At 34.3% G+C, this 16,033-nt stretch overlaps 2 protein-coding genes across 5 annotated transcripts in view; one reads left to right on the plus strand and one right to left on the minus strand.

Annotated features, from left to right (window-relative positions):
• Positions 1-7,999, plus strand: part of LOC106178106 (RING finger protein 150) — a 32,043-nt gene extending 24,044 nt beyond the window's left edge. For all 4 annotated transcript variants that reach the window (XM_013561154.2, XM_087007521.1, XM_087007520.1 and 1 more), the window contains exon 6: positions 1,175-7,999. In XM_013561154.2, the coding sequence (XP_013416608.2) occupies positions 1,175-1,597 (423 nt within the window). In that variant the 3' untranslated portion in view covers positions 1,598-7,999. The remainder of the gene's footprint in view (positions 1-1,174) is intronic.
• On the minus strand, positions 7,612-16,008 carry LOC106178049 (iduronate 2-sulfatase-like). The gene is made up of 8 exons (XM_013561052.2): positions 15,835-16,008; positions 15,306-15,490; positions 14,791-14,968; positions 14,331-14,419; positions 13,814-14,027; positions 13,297-13,457; positions 12,674-12,800; positions 7,612-10,783 (listed from the first exon to the last, which is right to left on the minus strand). Exons 1-8 carry the CDS (start codon positions 15,887-15,889, stop codon positions 9,873-9,875), a joined length of 1,920 nt encoding a protein of 639 aa, XP_013416506.2. The 5' UTR covers positions 15,890-16,008; the 3' UTR covers positions 7,612-9,872.
• Between the last annotated feature and the right edge of the window lie 25 nt (positions 16,009-16,033).

Consider the following 16,033-nt stretch of genomic DNA (forward strand, 5'->3'; position numbering starts at 1 on the left):
ATAGAGCATCAAAATTGTAATTGTTTTAGCCTCATGAGGTACAGTGTAGTATCTGTGAAAATGGTGAGGTTTCTGATGGATCCTACTGACCTGAGGGCTTAATATTTAATGGTGGCATATATTAAACAGTGTATTGTGTTTTCAATACTCAATGCTCAAAACGGTACAGATCCAATTATTAACAACGTAATAATAGGTATTACTATACCCATGAATATCTGGTGATCAATAAGCAGAAATAATAAGCAGAAATAGTGATAGTAATAGTCAGACAGTAATATATATGTATTATATATCTTCAATTGTTTACATCATCTGAAAGCTTCTACAGATTATCGTGACTCAAGTTTCTGTACAGTAAAAACCTTGAATACTCTTGGCTAAATACTTTCTGTTATCTTTCCAAATTCTAAAATGTTCTTTATTAGTTATTTTGATTATCACAACACAACCTTACTCTTTAACTTGCTGGAACCTATCCTGAGTATTTACGTATTTTCACAAGATGATCGGAGTAATAAAATTGTAGACATGTAAAGGCAAAGTTAAGTATAGAGGTTACAGGGCTTGTGTTTCTCTTATAAATGAGTCTGAATAACATTCACATTGGTCAGTAAAACTGTTTGCAGTAAAAGCTGAAGTCTCTAGTCACGATTTGCTTAACACATCCAAGCCTGAAATAACTTTGCATTTTTCACAAGGTTCTGATTTTTGTGTTTGTATGTCCCATCTGTTGTGTTCGAGAAAACTTGGTGTTGCTGCCTGAAATGAAGTCAAAATTTAGTTTACCTGAATGCTGTTATGGGTGATCTAGCCGATAAGGTTTTTCTTTGGCTTTAGAAAGATATATTACCTGTGCCAGGTGCAAACTGAGTTGGGTAGGTTCTGATAACTCTGGAACATGTATTTTCACCTTGCTACTTTTAAGTAAAGAGCTTAGCCCTAGATCTGTTGGCTGATAGAAAGACTAATTACCACTTCAGCCATTGCCATAGTTACATTTTTTATGGGGGAGGTTTTATTGACTACTTAATGATGTCTTTTTTCCCCCAGGAGGGAGATCATCCAATAGATCAATCCTCGGATTCAAAGATCCGAGGCATCACTTCCATATGCTATCATTAATTATTATATTATCTGTTAGGGATATTAACTTTCATTTTGCTATTTCCAGGTAAAAGGCCTCCCCCAGGACTCATCAACAGATGTCGAGGCTCCAGCCACCACAGCTGAAGCCTCCACAGGACTGTCTGGCGGGGGCCCGGGGTTGGTGGAAAGAACAGAGAGTGGGGTACAGATAGTACGAATACACCCACCCATAGTTCAGCTCCACCATCCTAGCCCAGGGCACCTGGCCGAAGACATTGTGGTGAGTCACACAGGTGGGCCTGAGAGGGAGGAGGAGGAGGCAGAGGATGAGGAGGAGGAGGAAGAAGAGAGAGCGGCAACTAAATTGCAGTCCACACCCAGCATGGAGTGCTTACTTAAAAATCAACTGGACGAGGAGGATGGAAGGAAGACAACGGAGGAAGAGGGCAAGGTGCAGGATGAGGAAGAGGAGGAAGAAGGAGAGGATTTTCCTGTGACAAAGAACTGATTATCGTTGGAGAAGTTAACTAACACGTAGGGTGGAGTATTTGAACTCTTTGAAGTCTTTAATATTGAATTTGTTGGATGTCAGGAAGGAATTCCAGACAGGATGAAGGGAAAGAAATTAATGAAGAGAGGACGGGATAAAGATGTAACGGATTTAATGTGATAATTAAGTATTGTGAGAGAACCTTCACAAGACAGGGCACTGTAGTTGTCTTTAAAGAGTTAAATTTTCAATATTGAGCATTTATGTAGTGTTAAGTATAGATATTTGACTTGGAAGTTTTTTAATGACTGTAAACAGACTGATGTGACTCTTAAGTCAAATTACAGTGATATTCTGTAATAGCCTTCGAGGAGACAAAATAGCTTGTAAAACAGAAATATAGGTGGTAAATGAAATGCTATTGTATAATTTTATGATGAAATATGAAATGTATATGCCATTTTGAAAACAAGGTGTAGTGATACATGCAGAAAAGTGTGCACTGCATGTTGATCAATCATGTTAATGCCATATTGGAAATATAGTGCAGTGTTACAAGCAGAGAAAAAAAGTGGATACATGTACTTCAGTTTGTTAAGTGAATGCTGGTTAGAGACAGGGTAGTGTAGCTCAGCAAAGTGAACAATATGTGTTGTTTTTATCACAATAGCCAGTTGGTGTCATATTGGAGACTACACGCATTACCGTATATTTCAGTGTACACTGTCCACAGCACCACTGGATGGATGACAGTACTAATGTTGCTGTTAATAATTTATAGCACATTGCACCAATAGTATCAGCATAATTGTTATGGTATTTGGTTATATTGAAATACAGGGTGATGTGAAGTATTGAAAAAGTGCAACAGTTGTGTACATATTCCGAACCCAGACGGATATTTTTGTTTAGTAATTCAAAAAGAGGAAAACTGAAGGTATTGTTTACCATTAGAATAAAAAAGGAAAAACAAACCCACAGAAGTCACAGGCCCGAGAGTCACACATGAGTTGAAAGTTGATTGACATACTTGTAGAAAAGGGTATATTATATAGGCTATATTTGAATACTCATTTGATGTACAGATTTTTAGTAGAAAAACTGTAAGGTCATGTGTTGATAGGATGTCACTTCTTTAAGGAGTCTACAAGTTCAGATGTCTACATTACTTTTAAGTTATTTTTATATATGTCACATTATTGGGCTATGCCTTACCATTTATTGCTTTGCAAGAAGAATTGGAAAGCAGCACACCCCTTTATAAGTTCTTTTCCTTAAAATAATTACCCTTTCTGTAGTCCATCAATGCCATTGCCTTTTTTTAATATAAGCAAGGGCAAGCTCTATCACATGTCATATGTTTGTAAAAGAAGAATTCCCTTTTTTTCCTAGATTAGACAATAAAAAAAAATTGAATCAGACTGGATATTTTCTAGATTGCAGATGAATGTAGTCATGGCTTAATATTGAAAATGCATAGCCTGCTGCCTTTCATCTTTGTAACTACTAAATAATTACTGTGCATAATTACAACTACAAAAACTTGATCTACATCCCTGCGATTTGCAAACAAGGCAGAAAGTGATGTAAATATACTACATGGTTTATGTGGTATCCAGGGCTTAAAAAGATAGGATTTTTGTTTCTTTTTACATAGTTGAAAAAAATCCACAGGTTCAAATGTATGTTTTTCTGATAGCCATTGGAGAATACTTTTTGACTTTTTTTATTAGAACTACAAAGACAACTTGGGCTTTAAGCAAAAATGAAATAGTTCCAATTTGAACATGCTTTCAGGTTTGAATAAATAGTATGCAGATAAATCTGCTGGTCATGCTTGTTGGATCAAGTTTTAAAGGAATGTGTTCAGACAAGGGGTGGAGGTCGGAGTGAGAAGAGGGGTGGAGTAGGGGCCAGAAGAAGCTTGTAGAAGTCTAACCTAGCCGGTATTATTATCAATTTTCATCTTTAGGTACAGGCGACTAGAGGGTAAGTCACTGGCCATGCATTGTCACCAGGCTGGATTTTACACTAATGACAATATTCTGAAATTGATATAGTGGCATATTCTTCATTATACAGGTGACTTAGCATGTGCAGGAGTACTCTTATTCCTTTTTTGATCGTTTTGACCTTTTTCTTCTATGTGGACATTCCAGGGGTCATTATGGTCATCCAGTGGTGGCCATCATTATTTATTTCTGGGCAGAGGGTCATCAGATTATGTAATTTAGAACAAAAACAGGTATTTGAGTTTTTCCAGACACCTCCCAAGGAAAACTGCTTCACACTTAATGCTTGTGGTTGGCATACCCACATGCATGATATTTGTTACAGTCATCAAGCCGAAAATTTTCAGCCTTGTGTTATTTTGCAGTCAACCAAATGCTAAAATAATGAATAGCCTATTGATTTGTTTTATTTTTTCTGTTAAGGAATTTTGTTTTTGAAGATTAAGATGACAGAACTGAGTCTCAGGCTTTGGGAAGTCATGCAATGTTATTATACCACATGGAAAAGTAAAGCCATCTTGGAACAGATCAGGAGATGGGTCTTTGTTTTTTCGTCCTTTTTCAGTGTCGGGGCTAAATTTTGAATATTTTTGAAAAAAATTTAAAGCTCAACTTTTTTTTAACCCAATTTCATGTTGGTTTATCTGAAATCTTTATTTAAGGGAAAAGTAATGCTGAGCCGTGTGTTAATGTATTAATATATATATTAATATAATATTATTATGTTAATATATCATTAAATGTTAATATAATATTTTAAAATATATTCTAATATATTAAACCTTAAGATGGAGAGAAGCTTTCAAATCAAAGATTATAGCTGTGGTCACCAGAGACTAATGTTTCCAGTGGCATGCACCTGACACTCAGGAGATTCAATATTACAAAAGCTTACACAGTGGTATGGCGCCTCTTCTTTCTTGAGCCTATTACTCAGCTTATTGTCTACACTTCATTTAAACATCAATAAGTATGCAACCAAAATTGCTGCACACAAGCAACAAGACCCATTGGGGTATGCCATCGATGAGCACGATTGAAGTGTGTTTAGGCACGTCAATAATTTCAATGTTAAAAACATTCAAATTATTTCTGGTAATTGTACCATAATTCGGTCAATGTTTCTATGTAGAGTACTTTTTTCTTCAGAAACTATAAGTGCTCCACAACTGGTTATTGGTGGTAGTTAACATTAGTGTGGGCTTGTTGATTTCGTAAGAAGTGAACTTGATGATGAAGCAGTCTAGACATGCAGTCAGGCCGTGGCAGCTAGTAGGAAAAGTCGTTCATCATCCTGCTCAGAGAGAAGCAAGTAAAGATGTGGATAAAAGTCAACTGTGCGTGGAGCCATTTGACTGCACGTGGTGACATTTTTTATTTCAAGCTGCACATGATGAATATTGTGTCTCTTGGTACAGTCGGTTTTGTGGTAGCCTTTTTGAATATCAGGGTGCTTGATAATATTAATGATTTATTTTTGAAAGATGCCCCTGCTGGTGGAGTGAAATATTAGATTCCTGGTATGGTTAAAAGATTAATCTTTTTTCTCCTATTTGCTGTAGCTTACAATAAGTTTAGCTGAGGAAACATCCATATGTCAGTGCAATGTGCTACTGAAAGATCCCTTGGTTATTGCTTGAGGAAAGATGACATTTATTTTCAAAGTTTATTTAGCAGCTAAAGAGAGAAAACACTATCTGTTTTAATTGACAGTAACACCTGCTTTGGTAGTATAAATGGGGTTTGGAACATGGTTTCACCTGCAGTGACTTCTGAGGAATTTGTGCTATTATGCTTTTAAACAGTGCAGTGTGTGAATGCATAATATAGAACAGTAAAAAAGTGGTATAATACTGTACCTAGGTGATAAAAACCTTATACAATTGTAGTAAGTTATTAAAATACATTTGTGAATGTAAAATATAGGTATGAGGTAATAGAATCAACTTGTGCCAGACAAGAATCTGTTCTTGTAATTTACCCTTGTGAATATGGCTGAAGCAAGCGCAGTATGGCATTCATGATTAAGCAGTGTTATTTTAGAGTTTAAGGAATAGTGTCTGCATGATGTAATGTTGTCTGTTTTTGAACTTGATGTCAAAAAGCCCTGCTATCTTGTCTTTAACCAGAAAGATATGATTCTTCTCTCAGTCTGTCTCTCAGGGGCCTGTTGTTCTAGATATCTCGAGTGATGGATGACATTTCCTTGAACTCTACAGAACTGTGTGCTCAAGTACATCACGAGAACTTCATTCTTTAGAACAGACTAGTCTGTTATTGATCAAGTCTCTTTATGTCATCATTTAAGTCATCTGACCGAACCCTCCCACCCTGACTCTCAGAGCCTTTTGGTAACTACCCTCTGTGGCCAATGTGATAATTATGATTGTCAGCTGTTTATGGCTATGGAAGTCAATTCCCACTTGACTCTGGTCCTCAGGGTGATTTAGCCATTCTTGTTCAAGAATTGCACCTAGAAATCCAGTAGGAAAATAGGTCCCCTGCCTCTGACATTATAACTGATGAGGTAAATGGAGCACTTGGGTTGGTGTGATGATTGAAGAAGATTAGCAAAATAAATGTCTGCCAGAGGACCAAAATACACACTGTTCCAATGTTCTAAGTTGGTATGGCAAAAGTACAGCATCCACATGTTTATTTGGCAAGATGGTGATAATGATAGAGCAGTCAAGCTGCACTTTGGGCTTTATTTTACCCAGATTGGTGCACGCACATGCAAACACACACACACAACACACACACACACACACAGAGAGAGAGAGAGGGAGAGAATAAGGTCCATAGGCCTAAAGGTCTATAGTGTTTGAACTTGTTGATTCTTTTCCTTATCTTCTTATGCTTGGAAAGGCCTGAACCATTTTATCTTAAGATATTAGGTATTTATTTCAAGGCATACACAGTGCGAAGGATGTGTTCATCACTAAGAAATGAACCTCAACGGTCAGAAAATGATAAAATTGTTTCCTGTTTGAACAGATGTATTATATGAGGAGTGAAATATATTTGAACTTGTATTTGATAAAGTAAAACTAAGATTAAAGGATTATTCATGCAAGACCAATCGTAAATGTCTTCAAGAATTGGCACTATGTGTAATGAATGCAGCAGCTGATTGTTGATATAGTCACATTATAGCTCATTGCTATATAGTATATGGTCTTAAATTGTTGTAAATATGTCCTTCTCAATGTTTATATAAAATGTTTATATTTTGCTAGTGCTTGTAGTCAGTTAGTGCTTACATATATACATATTGTACATTGACATTTCAAACATGATACTGCAGATTACAACCACTGTCACTTATCAATTAGTGGTGTGTGTGATACTGTTAATGTTTTGATTTTTCTTTTCGTTTTTCTTTATTTTGTTGTAGATTTATGACATCGATGTGCATATAACTTCCAAGATAAATTGCAGTTATTTAAGAAATGACATTTTGATATGGCTTTGGAGAAGTAATTTCAAAGGAAAAGGAGTGATTGATGTGATTAAGCCAGTGCAATGAAAATATCATGAAAAAAAAAAAAAGAAGGGTATTATGAACTTAATGTACGTCACTGTAGAGAACATGTGATCACAAATGATCGATAAAGAAGGCACTGCTCCAACTGTGAACTCTTCCCCTAAGCTTGCACGTAACAATTTTATGTCTGGTTTAAAGCTGATGAAAAAGGTCAAATAAGCTTAGGAGAGGGAAGAATATGTAATTTTTTCACCAGGTATTAGATATCTTGAAATCAATTTTTTAAACTTATTGGATTATGAAATATAACCTAGAGTTATTTGGTTCATTTGAAGGCAACAATTAATTGTAAAAGGGGGTACTTTTTGCATAAAAGTAGGCCACATCTCCAAAAAAATTATTGCTACTACAAAATGGTCCGGGTCCATCAGTATATTGGATTACGGAAACTCCATCTTCTTCCACAGACTTCATTCTGACACAATTTCTGGATAATTTAATGGACACATTGAGAAACAGATGTATTTTTATTAAAAAAAAATGGCTTAATAGTATGTCAATTATTTTTATGGTTGATGCTTTTTTTACCATTTTATTACCACAACTATCACAACTGTATTGCTAAGTATTAGGAGTTTTATTCAGGATAGTGCTATCTTTAATGGGCTGTTTATTATTTTTCAACATTGTGTATATTTAGAATTTATAATATATTATATACCCTATTCTTTTAAAGATATCGAAATATGCTCTTGTTTTGCAATTATTGACATCATAATTATCTTGAAAGGATAGGAATGCTCTGGCTTAGTCCTGAAACTTCATCATGTAATATTGGTAATTATTATGGTGTACAAATATGACACTACAATCCAAGATGTAAATATATATATGTGAATAAATCGTGCTATTGGGAAAGTTGCAAGTGTGAAATTGCCTTTAATGACAGACTTAAAAGAATAATTTATGAAGACAACCTTGAGCAGTGATGAAATCTTTTTCTTTTTATTATATTTAGGATGTTTTTTCTTTCTAATAATTAACGAATGCAAAGAAATGTTATTTTCAAAAATTATTTTTATGTTGACAAATAGAAATATATGAGCAGACAAGGGCATTGTTTGATGATCGAGTGCATTTTTCTAGTTATATGGACCGATTTCATAAGATTTCTACCAATATTTGACCTTAAACAGAGATATGAGATATAATGTTTTGTTAGTAATGTTGAAATCCTGTCATATGTCATTTAAAAAACATTGACTGGCAGTTTTCAAAACAATGTATAAGGGGACATGAAGCTGTCATTTTATAATCTCAATTAATAAACTGATGATAAACTGAGTCAATCAGCCTCTGTAGTGAAATATGTCAGTGAAATCTGTTCCATTAATTACATGTAATGTCAGTTGTCTTTTGTCTGGATGTGTCACATACAAGAAATGTCAGACACCATCTTGGTGGTTAGCAGCACAACCATTCTTCTCTAACACATTGTGTTTGGCAGTGAATTTGCAATTTGCTTATTTATCTATTCTTTGGTTTCTTTGTTCATAATTATAACAATAGAGTATTTTGTCAATAAACTATGTATTAAGTATTGTGCAGTGTTGTGTTTAGTTTTTAAAAAGTATTAAAAAGGAGAAACGCAATGAAAAAAGATTAATTTAGGATATGATTTTTGCCTCAATTCTTTTCAGTATGCAACAACACAAAATGTATAACAAACCTTTCACATTTAAAAATATTCCATGAACTTTGGAAAGTTACAAAAGGCACAGCCAAAATATTCCCTTGACAAAATAACAAAAACTCTGCATCAATGTGACATATTGAATATTTTAGGAAGTGCAGTTGGTCTTATTTATTCAACCAAATGGATGATGCTCGACATTAAGTGCATGTTTTTAATTTTTCATAAAGTTCAGTTCATGATATGGCATTTATTTGTGCAAAAACATTTGTTCTCCATGACAAATTAGGTCATGTTTGCTTTCTCTATATCCAGCTGACTTGGGGTCAATTGAGCATCGCTGAAGATCTTGCTTCCTTTAAATGAATCCGTTTTTCTTCCCTCATCTCATAAAAATTTGTTACTCAAAAATGCATCATTCTGATAATATTTACAAATCTAGGTAATCCTACATTATTGTGACAACTTCATATTTCATATGCTTTCAAAACGTATTAAATGCAAAAGCCCTGGTCCATCTGTAGGTATTGAATTGAGAAGTAATAAAAAAAAAAAAAAAACACCTAGTTTTACACAATTGCAATGAACCTGCCTTAGCACCATGTTTGTAAAAAAAATGATCTTGGCAATTTGCCTTATACAGTATATGTAAAATAATAAACAATACTGAAAGCAGAAAAACTTAACATATGAAACTTTACAGTAAATGGCATCAAATGGACCACTTCTGTTAAAAATAATACATTTCAATACTGCTATCACACAATAATAAACTGCAACATCTTGGTTGCATACTTTTTTCCTGTGAATTGCATACTTATCAAAGAATGACATCCATTTTCCCAATTAGAGCAATTCTGCTCAAAACCTTACCATTTCAGCATTATGAGATATGTTTAACCAACAATAAATATTAAAAAAATAAATAAAGCTGCAATAAATAAATAAATAAATCTTATCTCAACCAGTACATTGCAAACTGAGCATTCTTAATTTAAACATTCGCAACTAATTTGGTACATGATAATACATTTATATGGTGCTACACATAAATCCTCTAACATAATTTCATTTTCAAAAAAAAAAAAAAAAGATTATAAATCAATTTCCAAAACCTGGCAATGCATTCCTCCAGCCTTTCTTTAAAAGATCAGAGAACTCCTGTACCAGTGGTTTGTATTTAGTATAGTTGGCCATGTTATGATCCTCTAATGGGTCACTTTCTCTCAAATACAACTCCCTTGCATGGACGTCTGACCAGTTAGCTCTGGCGTGATGACTATCGAAGCCCACCCACTCTGTGTACCTGTATTTGTCAGTTCTCATGCTGTATCCCATAATTTTTATATCTGACACTCGTGGCTCATCGCTATTCTTTTGGGGAATGTCAGAAGGGCGAGGATACTGACTAAAAGTAGCATTTTTCCACTTAAGAGTGTATCTACTCGACACACCACCTTGCCCGATCCTGGTTAAATTTCTCATCAGAGGTGTCAAACTTGTCCCCTCTGTGCAAAGAGGAATTAGGTGAACCCAAGGGGATCTTGGGCAGAGAGGAGGTACCCGCAAACCAGCCAAATCAGAAACAGATGGGAAAATGTCCACAAACTCAACTAACGCATCTATCTCATAACCAGTCCCATTCTTGTCTGCTTCATATTTGTTTCCATTGAAAGTTCCAGGACTTCTGAAATGATGCACATCCAAACTTTTTCTGCCTTTGAAGTTGTTTGTAGCAAGTTGTGAAGTTAATCTTCTTACATTCATTTTCTCTTCTACATCATTGTTTTGGATTTGTGAAAAAAATGAAGCAGCTTTACTAGGACTTCTCCTGGATGTGTTTTGCGATTCCTGGGAACTTATCCCTGATAGTACATCAATGAAAGGGAACTTCTCTCCTTTATGTGAGTAAGGCACTGTCATATTTGGCATGTGGATCAAGAGTGGAGACTTAACTGCCACCTCAAAGTTACTGTACTTGGCCCACTCGCCATGTTCACCCAAAGACCAACCTGGATATAGTAAGTAATTAAATATTAAAATTTAGTTGAAGCACACCCACTTTACCTTTTCTATTCAACAAGGCAGCAAAGCTGTCAAATGTACAGATAAAAAGCAGGAAATAACAAAATAGGCTACTGTCAATTCTGATGCAAAAGTACATTATGTTAAACTGCAAATTCAACATCAAATTCTAATTATGCTCAACAGGTAATACCAATGTAAGTAAAATGTGTAACAAACATAAGGCTTCAGGCCCATGGGAGTTCAAGTTCACCCTTTGAAAATGTAAAACTTCCAGAAAAAGAAGTCAATTAGACTGCTTTTCCAACTCAGGCTGCATTTTAGTCCTGTATTTCTTTTTTGAAAGTTTGGCAATCATAAGTAACATGGTTTTCCCATAATGGTCATCATGGCAGCAGCACCCAAAATTGTGTTTTCTTCTATTCTGATGCAATATTACATAATGGTTACCAGCATAATGACAATCAATTTTTAATAATGAAATATACGTATCATGGATTTTCAGAAAATGTGACAAGCATGGGTCTTCAAGCCTGTGGAACTTCAAAGTCACACCTTGAAAATGTCAATATGTGAAAAATTAAAATTTCACAAAAAAAACTGTTTAACTGGCAGATTGCATTGCCTACTGAAGCTATATTTTAGTCCCATGTTTCTTTCCTGTAAGTTTGAGAACAGTAAGTGACATAGTTTTTCTTAAATGGTCATCATGGAAGCAGTGCCCAAAATAGTTTTTTTTTCAAATTTTGATGCAATATTACATAATGTTTAACAGCATAATGACCATCAATTTTTAATAATAAAATATTAGTATCATGGATATTCAGAAAATGTGACTAGCAAAGGTCTTCAGGCCCATGGAACTTCAAAGTCACAACTTGAAAATGCCAAAATGCCATTTTTGAAACTTTATTACACATAACAAAATAACAAATTAACCATCATTTATACAAAATCAACTAACAATGTTGTAAAGATGCAGGAAATGTCAAACAAACACTTTTAATATCTTATTAATTAAATAATGAAACTGTTAACATGCCTAAGAATTGAATCTGAGAAAATGTGAAAAAACAACATAACTTCTAAAATAATGGCCCGATTATGCTGATCTTTTAACTCAACCTTCGTTTTAGAAGGATTGACCACTCCTGTGAGTTTAATGACAATTGGCCTATCTGTTATTCTTATATTGTGTTTACAGTGTTGCATATATGCTGAAAAGTAAAAAAAAGCATAACTACTAAAATAGTGGCCTGATCATGCCGATTTTCTAACTTGACCTGCGTTTTTGTAAGATAGATTACTCCTGTGAGTTTCATGACAACAGGCCTATCGGTTTTCCTTGGAATGTGTTTACAGTGTTGCATATATGCTGAAAAGTGAAAAATAAAGCATAACTTCTACAATAATGACCCGATCATGCTGATTTTCGAACTTGACCTGCGTTTTATGAATATTCATCAGCTCTGTAAATATAAAGCCAAAAAGTAAAACTGCCTTCCACTTATCGTGTTTACAATGAAAGTGCACTGCGCCGGCATCGGCATCGGCATCGCCATCGCCATCGGCGACGACAGACGCAGGTGATGGCAATATGTACAGACACATCTGTGTCTGTACATAAAAATTAAATCCTCATTGTTATCATTGGTATTCCCAAAGTAGAATTTATGTGAAAAAATCATCCGACTAGTGAAAGAAAGCAAATAAAAGGTACAATTTCAAATATGTTGCAATCCAAATTTTAAAAAAATCTTCGCTGAAAGAAAAATAAATCTTTTAATTATAAGATAATAAAAATTCTCTCAGAAAATCATAATATCTATAAAATAAATAAATAAATAAATAAATAAATAAATAAATAAATATCTTACCATGATCTCCTACTAGTACTATAATGGTATTGTGGGACAGATGATACATGTCTAAAGCATGTAAAACCTTCCCAACTTGGGCATCCATGTATGTGGTGGCAGCATAGTAGCTCTGACGAATCAGCATCTGAAAGGCAAATTTTTCAAAGTATTTTTCATCTTATAAGACCTATGCATTTTTATGCTAAACATAATATCATCTGTTTTATCATTAGCAACAATTAAACTGCAAATTTTCGATCAATACTTACTCAAGTATTCCTTTGGAAACTTAAAGGGTATATGTGGTTTATGAAAGCCCACAGCCAAAAAGAAAGGCCTGTGCAATGTTTCAGTGATGTTGTTGATAAAAGATTTGACATAGTTTGCTGTCTGGATGTCAGGTAGCGTCCCCTCTGAGTATGATAAATATGCATTTAAACTAGTTTCATAATGATCTTCATTACGTATATAAGAAAATCACAAATGCATTATTCGAATTTCATTGTGCACTTTTACCTTCATAATTCATTTTCATACTCACAATTATTTTTAAATAATGTACATGTAAAAGCATTATCAATTTTTCCTTTCCCAGCTATTAAAATGCTGGAAGCAAGTGCTGAAAATAAGTCATTTCATACTTGGAAATCTTTTGGTATGGGCCCATATGGAAAGCTGAGGTTGAGAGCCTTCACATCATCCCTTTTCCTCAGGTCTGTCCATGGGTTCCAGGCATCTGAAGGAAGACCTGATGGGATGGAAGGGTCGGGGGCAAGACTTATGTTGGACAAAGGGTACAGTTCTGAAAAAGACATCATTACATGTAAAATTGTACAATAAAAGAAACACAGACAATCATACCAGCTAGTTGCTGTTACAGTTGTAACACACTGTTCTTAATCCTTGTACAGGTTTCTTCAATAACAGCACAATGAGAACAGAGCCATGATGTAGTACAAAATTTTGGTTTGTCTTACATTCAAGTTCTTGATAGAGAGAGATGGTGAGAAGTAAATACCATTTAATTCAACAATTTCTACTGACACAAAGTGTCATCATTGATCTTTTTATCAGATTTGTTGTTAGTTTAAAATACGAAAGTAGCCAATAAAAAAAGACATGATTCAATTAAACTGCAAATTTTCGATCAATACTTACTCAAGTATTCCTTTGGAAACTTAAAGGGTATATGTGGTTTATGAAAGCCCACAGCCAAAAAGAAAGGCTTATGCAATGTTTCAGTGATGTTCTTGATAAAAGACTTAACATAGTTCGCTGTCTGGATATCAGGTAGTGTCCCCTCTGGTTGAGTGGAGACATCTACAGGACAAATGAGATTCATGCCCTTCGTGCCATTTGGACCAGGACATACCTAAAGTATATTAAAATATGTGTGCAATACAGTGCAACGAAGTACCTTATTATTAAAAAAAGTTCACTTGCAGAAGGTAAACTCTGTCCCTGGGAGCAGAAGACAAAAGTTAGTTCTCATCTGTATCTGGAGCCTCAAAGTTCTGGCTACAACTACTCTTAATAAAGCATATTTTTATTTATTTATTTATTTATTTATTTATTTATTTACTGTCAAATTAGCTACACAAAAGTGTTGTAAAACCAAATCTTAGACAAAATAATGTACATGGTACAGTGACTATACAGGATAACTCTCCCATACCTTCTCCATCTTATATTTAATTGTTGATGGGTGGTAGGGAGGGAGGGTCCAACTGTGGGGGTAATCATCATCCCCACCCGATGATGCACCTGTAAACAAAACAAATAACATGATAAACATTGAAAGAGTAAGCATTTATCAACAAAATAAACAGTCATTTGTTCTTACATGTATGTGTTAATTTACAAAATTGCCACCAGATTGCAATTTTCTCAAAATAAAAATGAAAAAGGTATTTGTTTTATAACATTTTAATTAAATAACACTTAAAAGGGTACAATTTTTTACTGCAATACGGTAACGATTAACACTCATTTAGGTGAAAATTTTCATTTCAATTATAATTTATTACTTTGATCCAATATTTAACACTGCATTATCCATGTATCATCCATATCTTTTATTTTATCAGTTAACTAGTTATATTCATCAAATAAAAAGTCAAAAATAAAAATCACACCAGGATGAAAAACTTTTCCAGCAGACACAGATATATAACCATTGTTCTTGAAATGTTGTGGAAGAGTGACAAAGTTTCCAGATGTTTTACGCCAGTATGAGGTAGAGTCATACACTCTGAGTGTATCTGGTCTGCGACTCGTCAGGAAGGAATTTCTGCTTGGTCCACAAAGGGCTTGCTGAAAATGACAAAAATAAATCAAGCTGTGAGATTTTTTTTAATAAGTGACTGGAAACGATATATTAATGTTACTCTTATCACTTATTCTTTTGTGTATTATATGACTTAAAATGCTGCAAAATTATCACCTGAAGATCAAATGTCTTTTTCAAAACAGACAAAGGCTTGTTTCTCACTAGGGCAATTCCAATGGCTTTATATCTAGCTGTAAAATATTTTTCATAAAATATTTGTTGAAAAATACTAGCATAACACACAAGTACTAGTAAACAATTTTTCAGCATGACATACTGTACACACACTAACATATGTAGCTGCATGTACATCAACATTACCTGCACAAATGCATTGTTGAACTTAAATGACTGTCTTGCCAAGTTGTCAATGTTTGGTGTGTGGACCTCCTTGTTTCCATAGCAACCCAATGCAGGCCGTAGGTCATCCACGACCAAGAAGAGGACATTTGGTCCAGTTGACCTCACTGGTTGCATAGAGTCAGCAATGCCATTTAACCAGATATCTAAATGTAAATTTAGATTTTAGTCATTTAAATGATTATCAAAAAATAAATTATATATAAAATAAAATAAACACACAAATAATGATGTTAATAAAGGAGGAATACTATTACTTGTATATTTTTCTTCAATATACAGCTTAATATATCTGCATACAAATTTCAAGTCTCAAGCTCAATAAGAAAATAAGAATCATGTATGCACCAAAATTCTACCCATAAAGAAAACTGTGTCCTAGCAAAAAGACTTTGTGTCCCTCAAAAAAGACTTCATCCACCACCTAGTTTAAAACAGTCTGCAAATTATAGTGATTTTTATTTCAAAATTTAAATTTGAATTTACTCACAAAATGTAAACATTGAGCAGCAAATGGTGCGGATTCGTATTTTACCATCCTCCATGTCAAGTGACAGTTAGGAAATATGTTCTGGGTGAATGTCTCATCTTCATTTCTTATATAACAATTCAAAGTCCTTTTAGATGTAGGGTAAGAAAGCACTGATAAAATAACCACGGTCATTGCAAGCAGTCATTTCATGCTTGTT

This window comes from Lingula anatina, chromosome 3 (assembly GCF_051362555.1).
Source record: "Lingula anatina isolate TDL-2025a chromosome 3, LinAna3.0, whole genome shotgun sequence".
NCBI classification, from domain to species: domain Eukaryota; kingdom Metazoa; phylum Brachiopoda; class Lingulata; order Lingulida; family Lingulidae; genus Lingula; species Lingula anatina.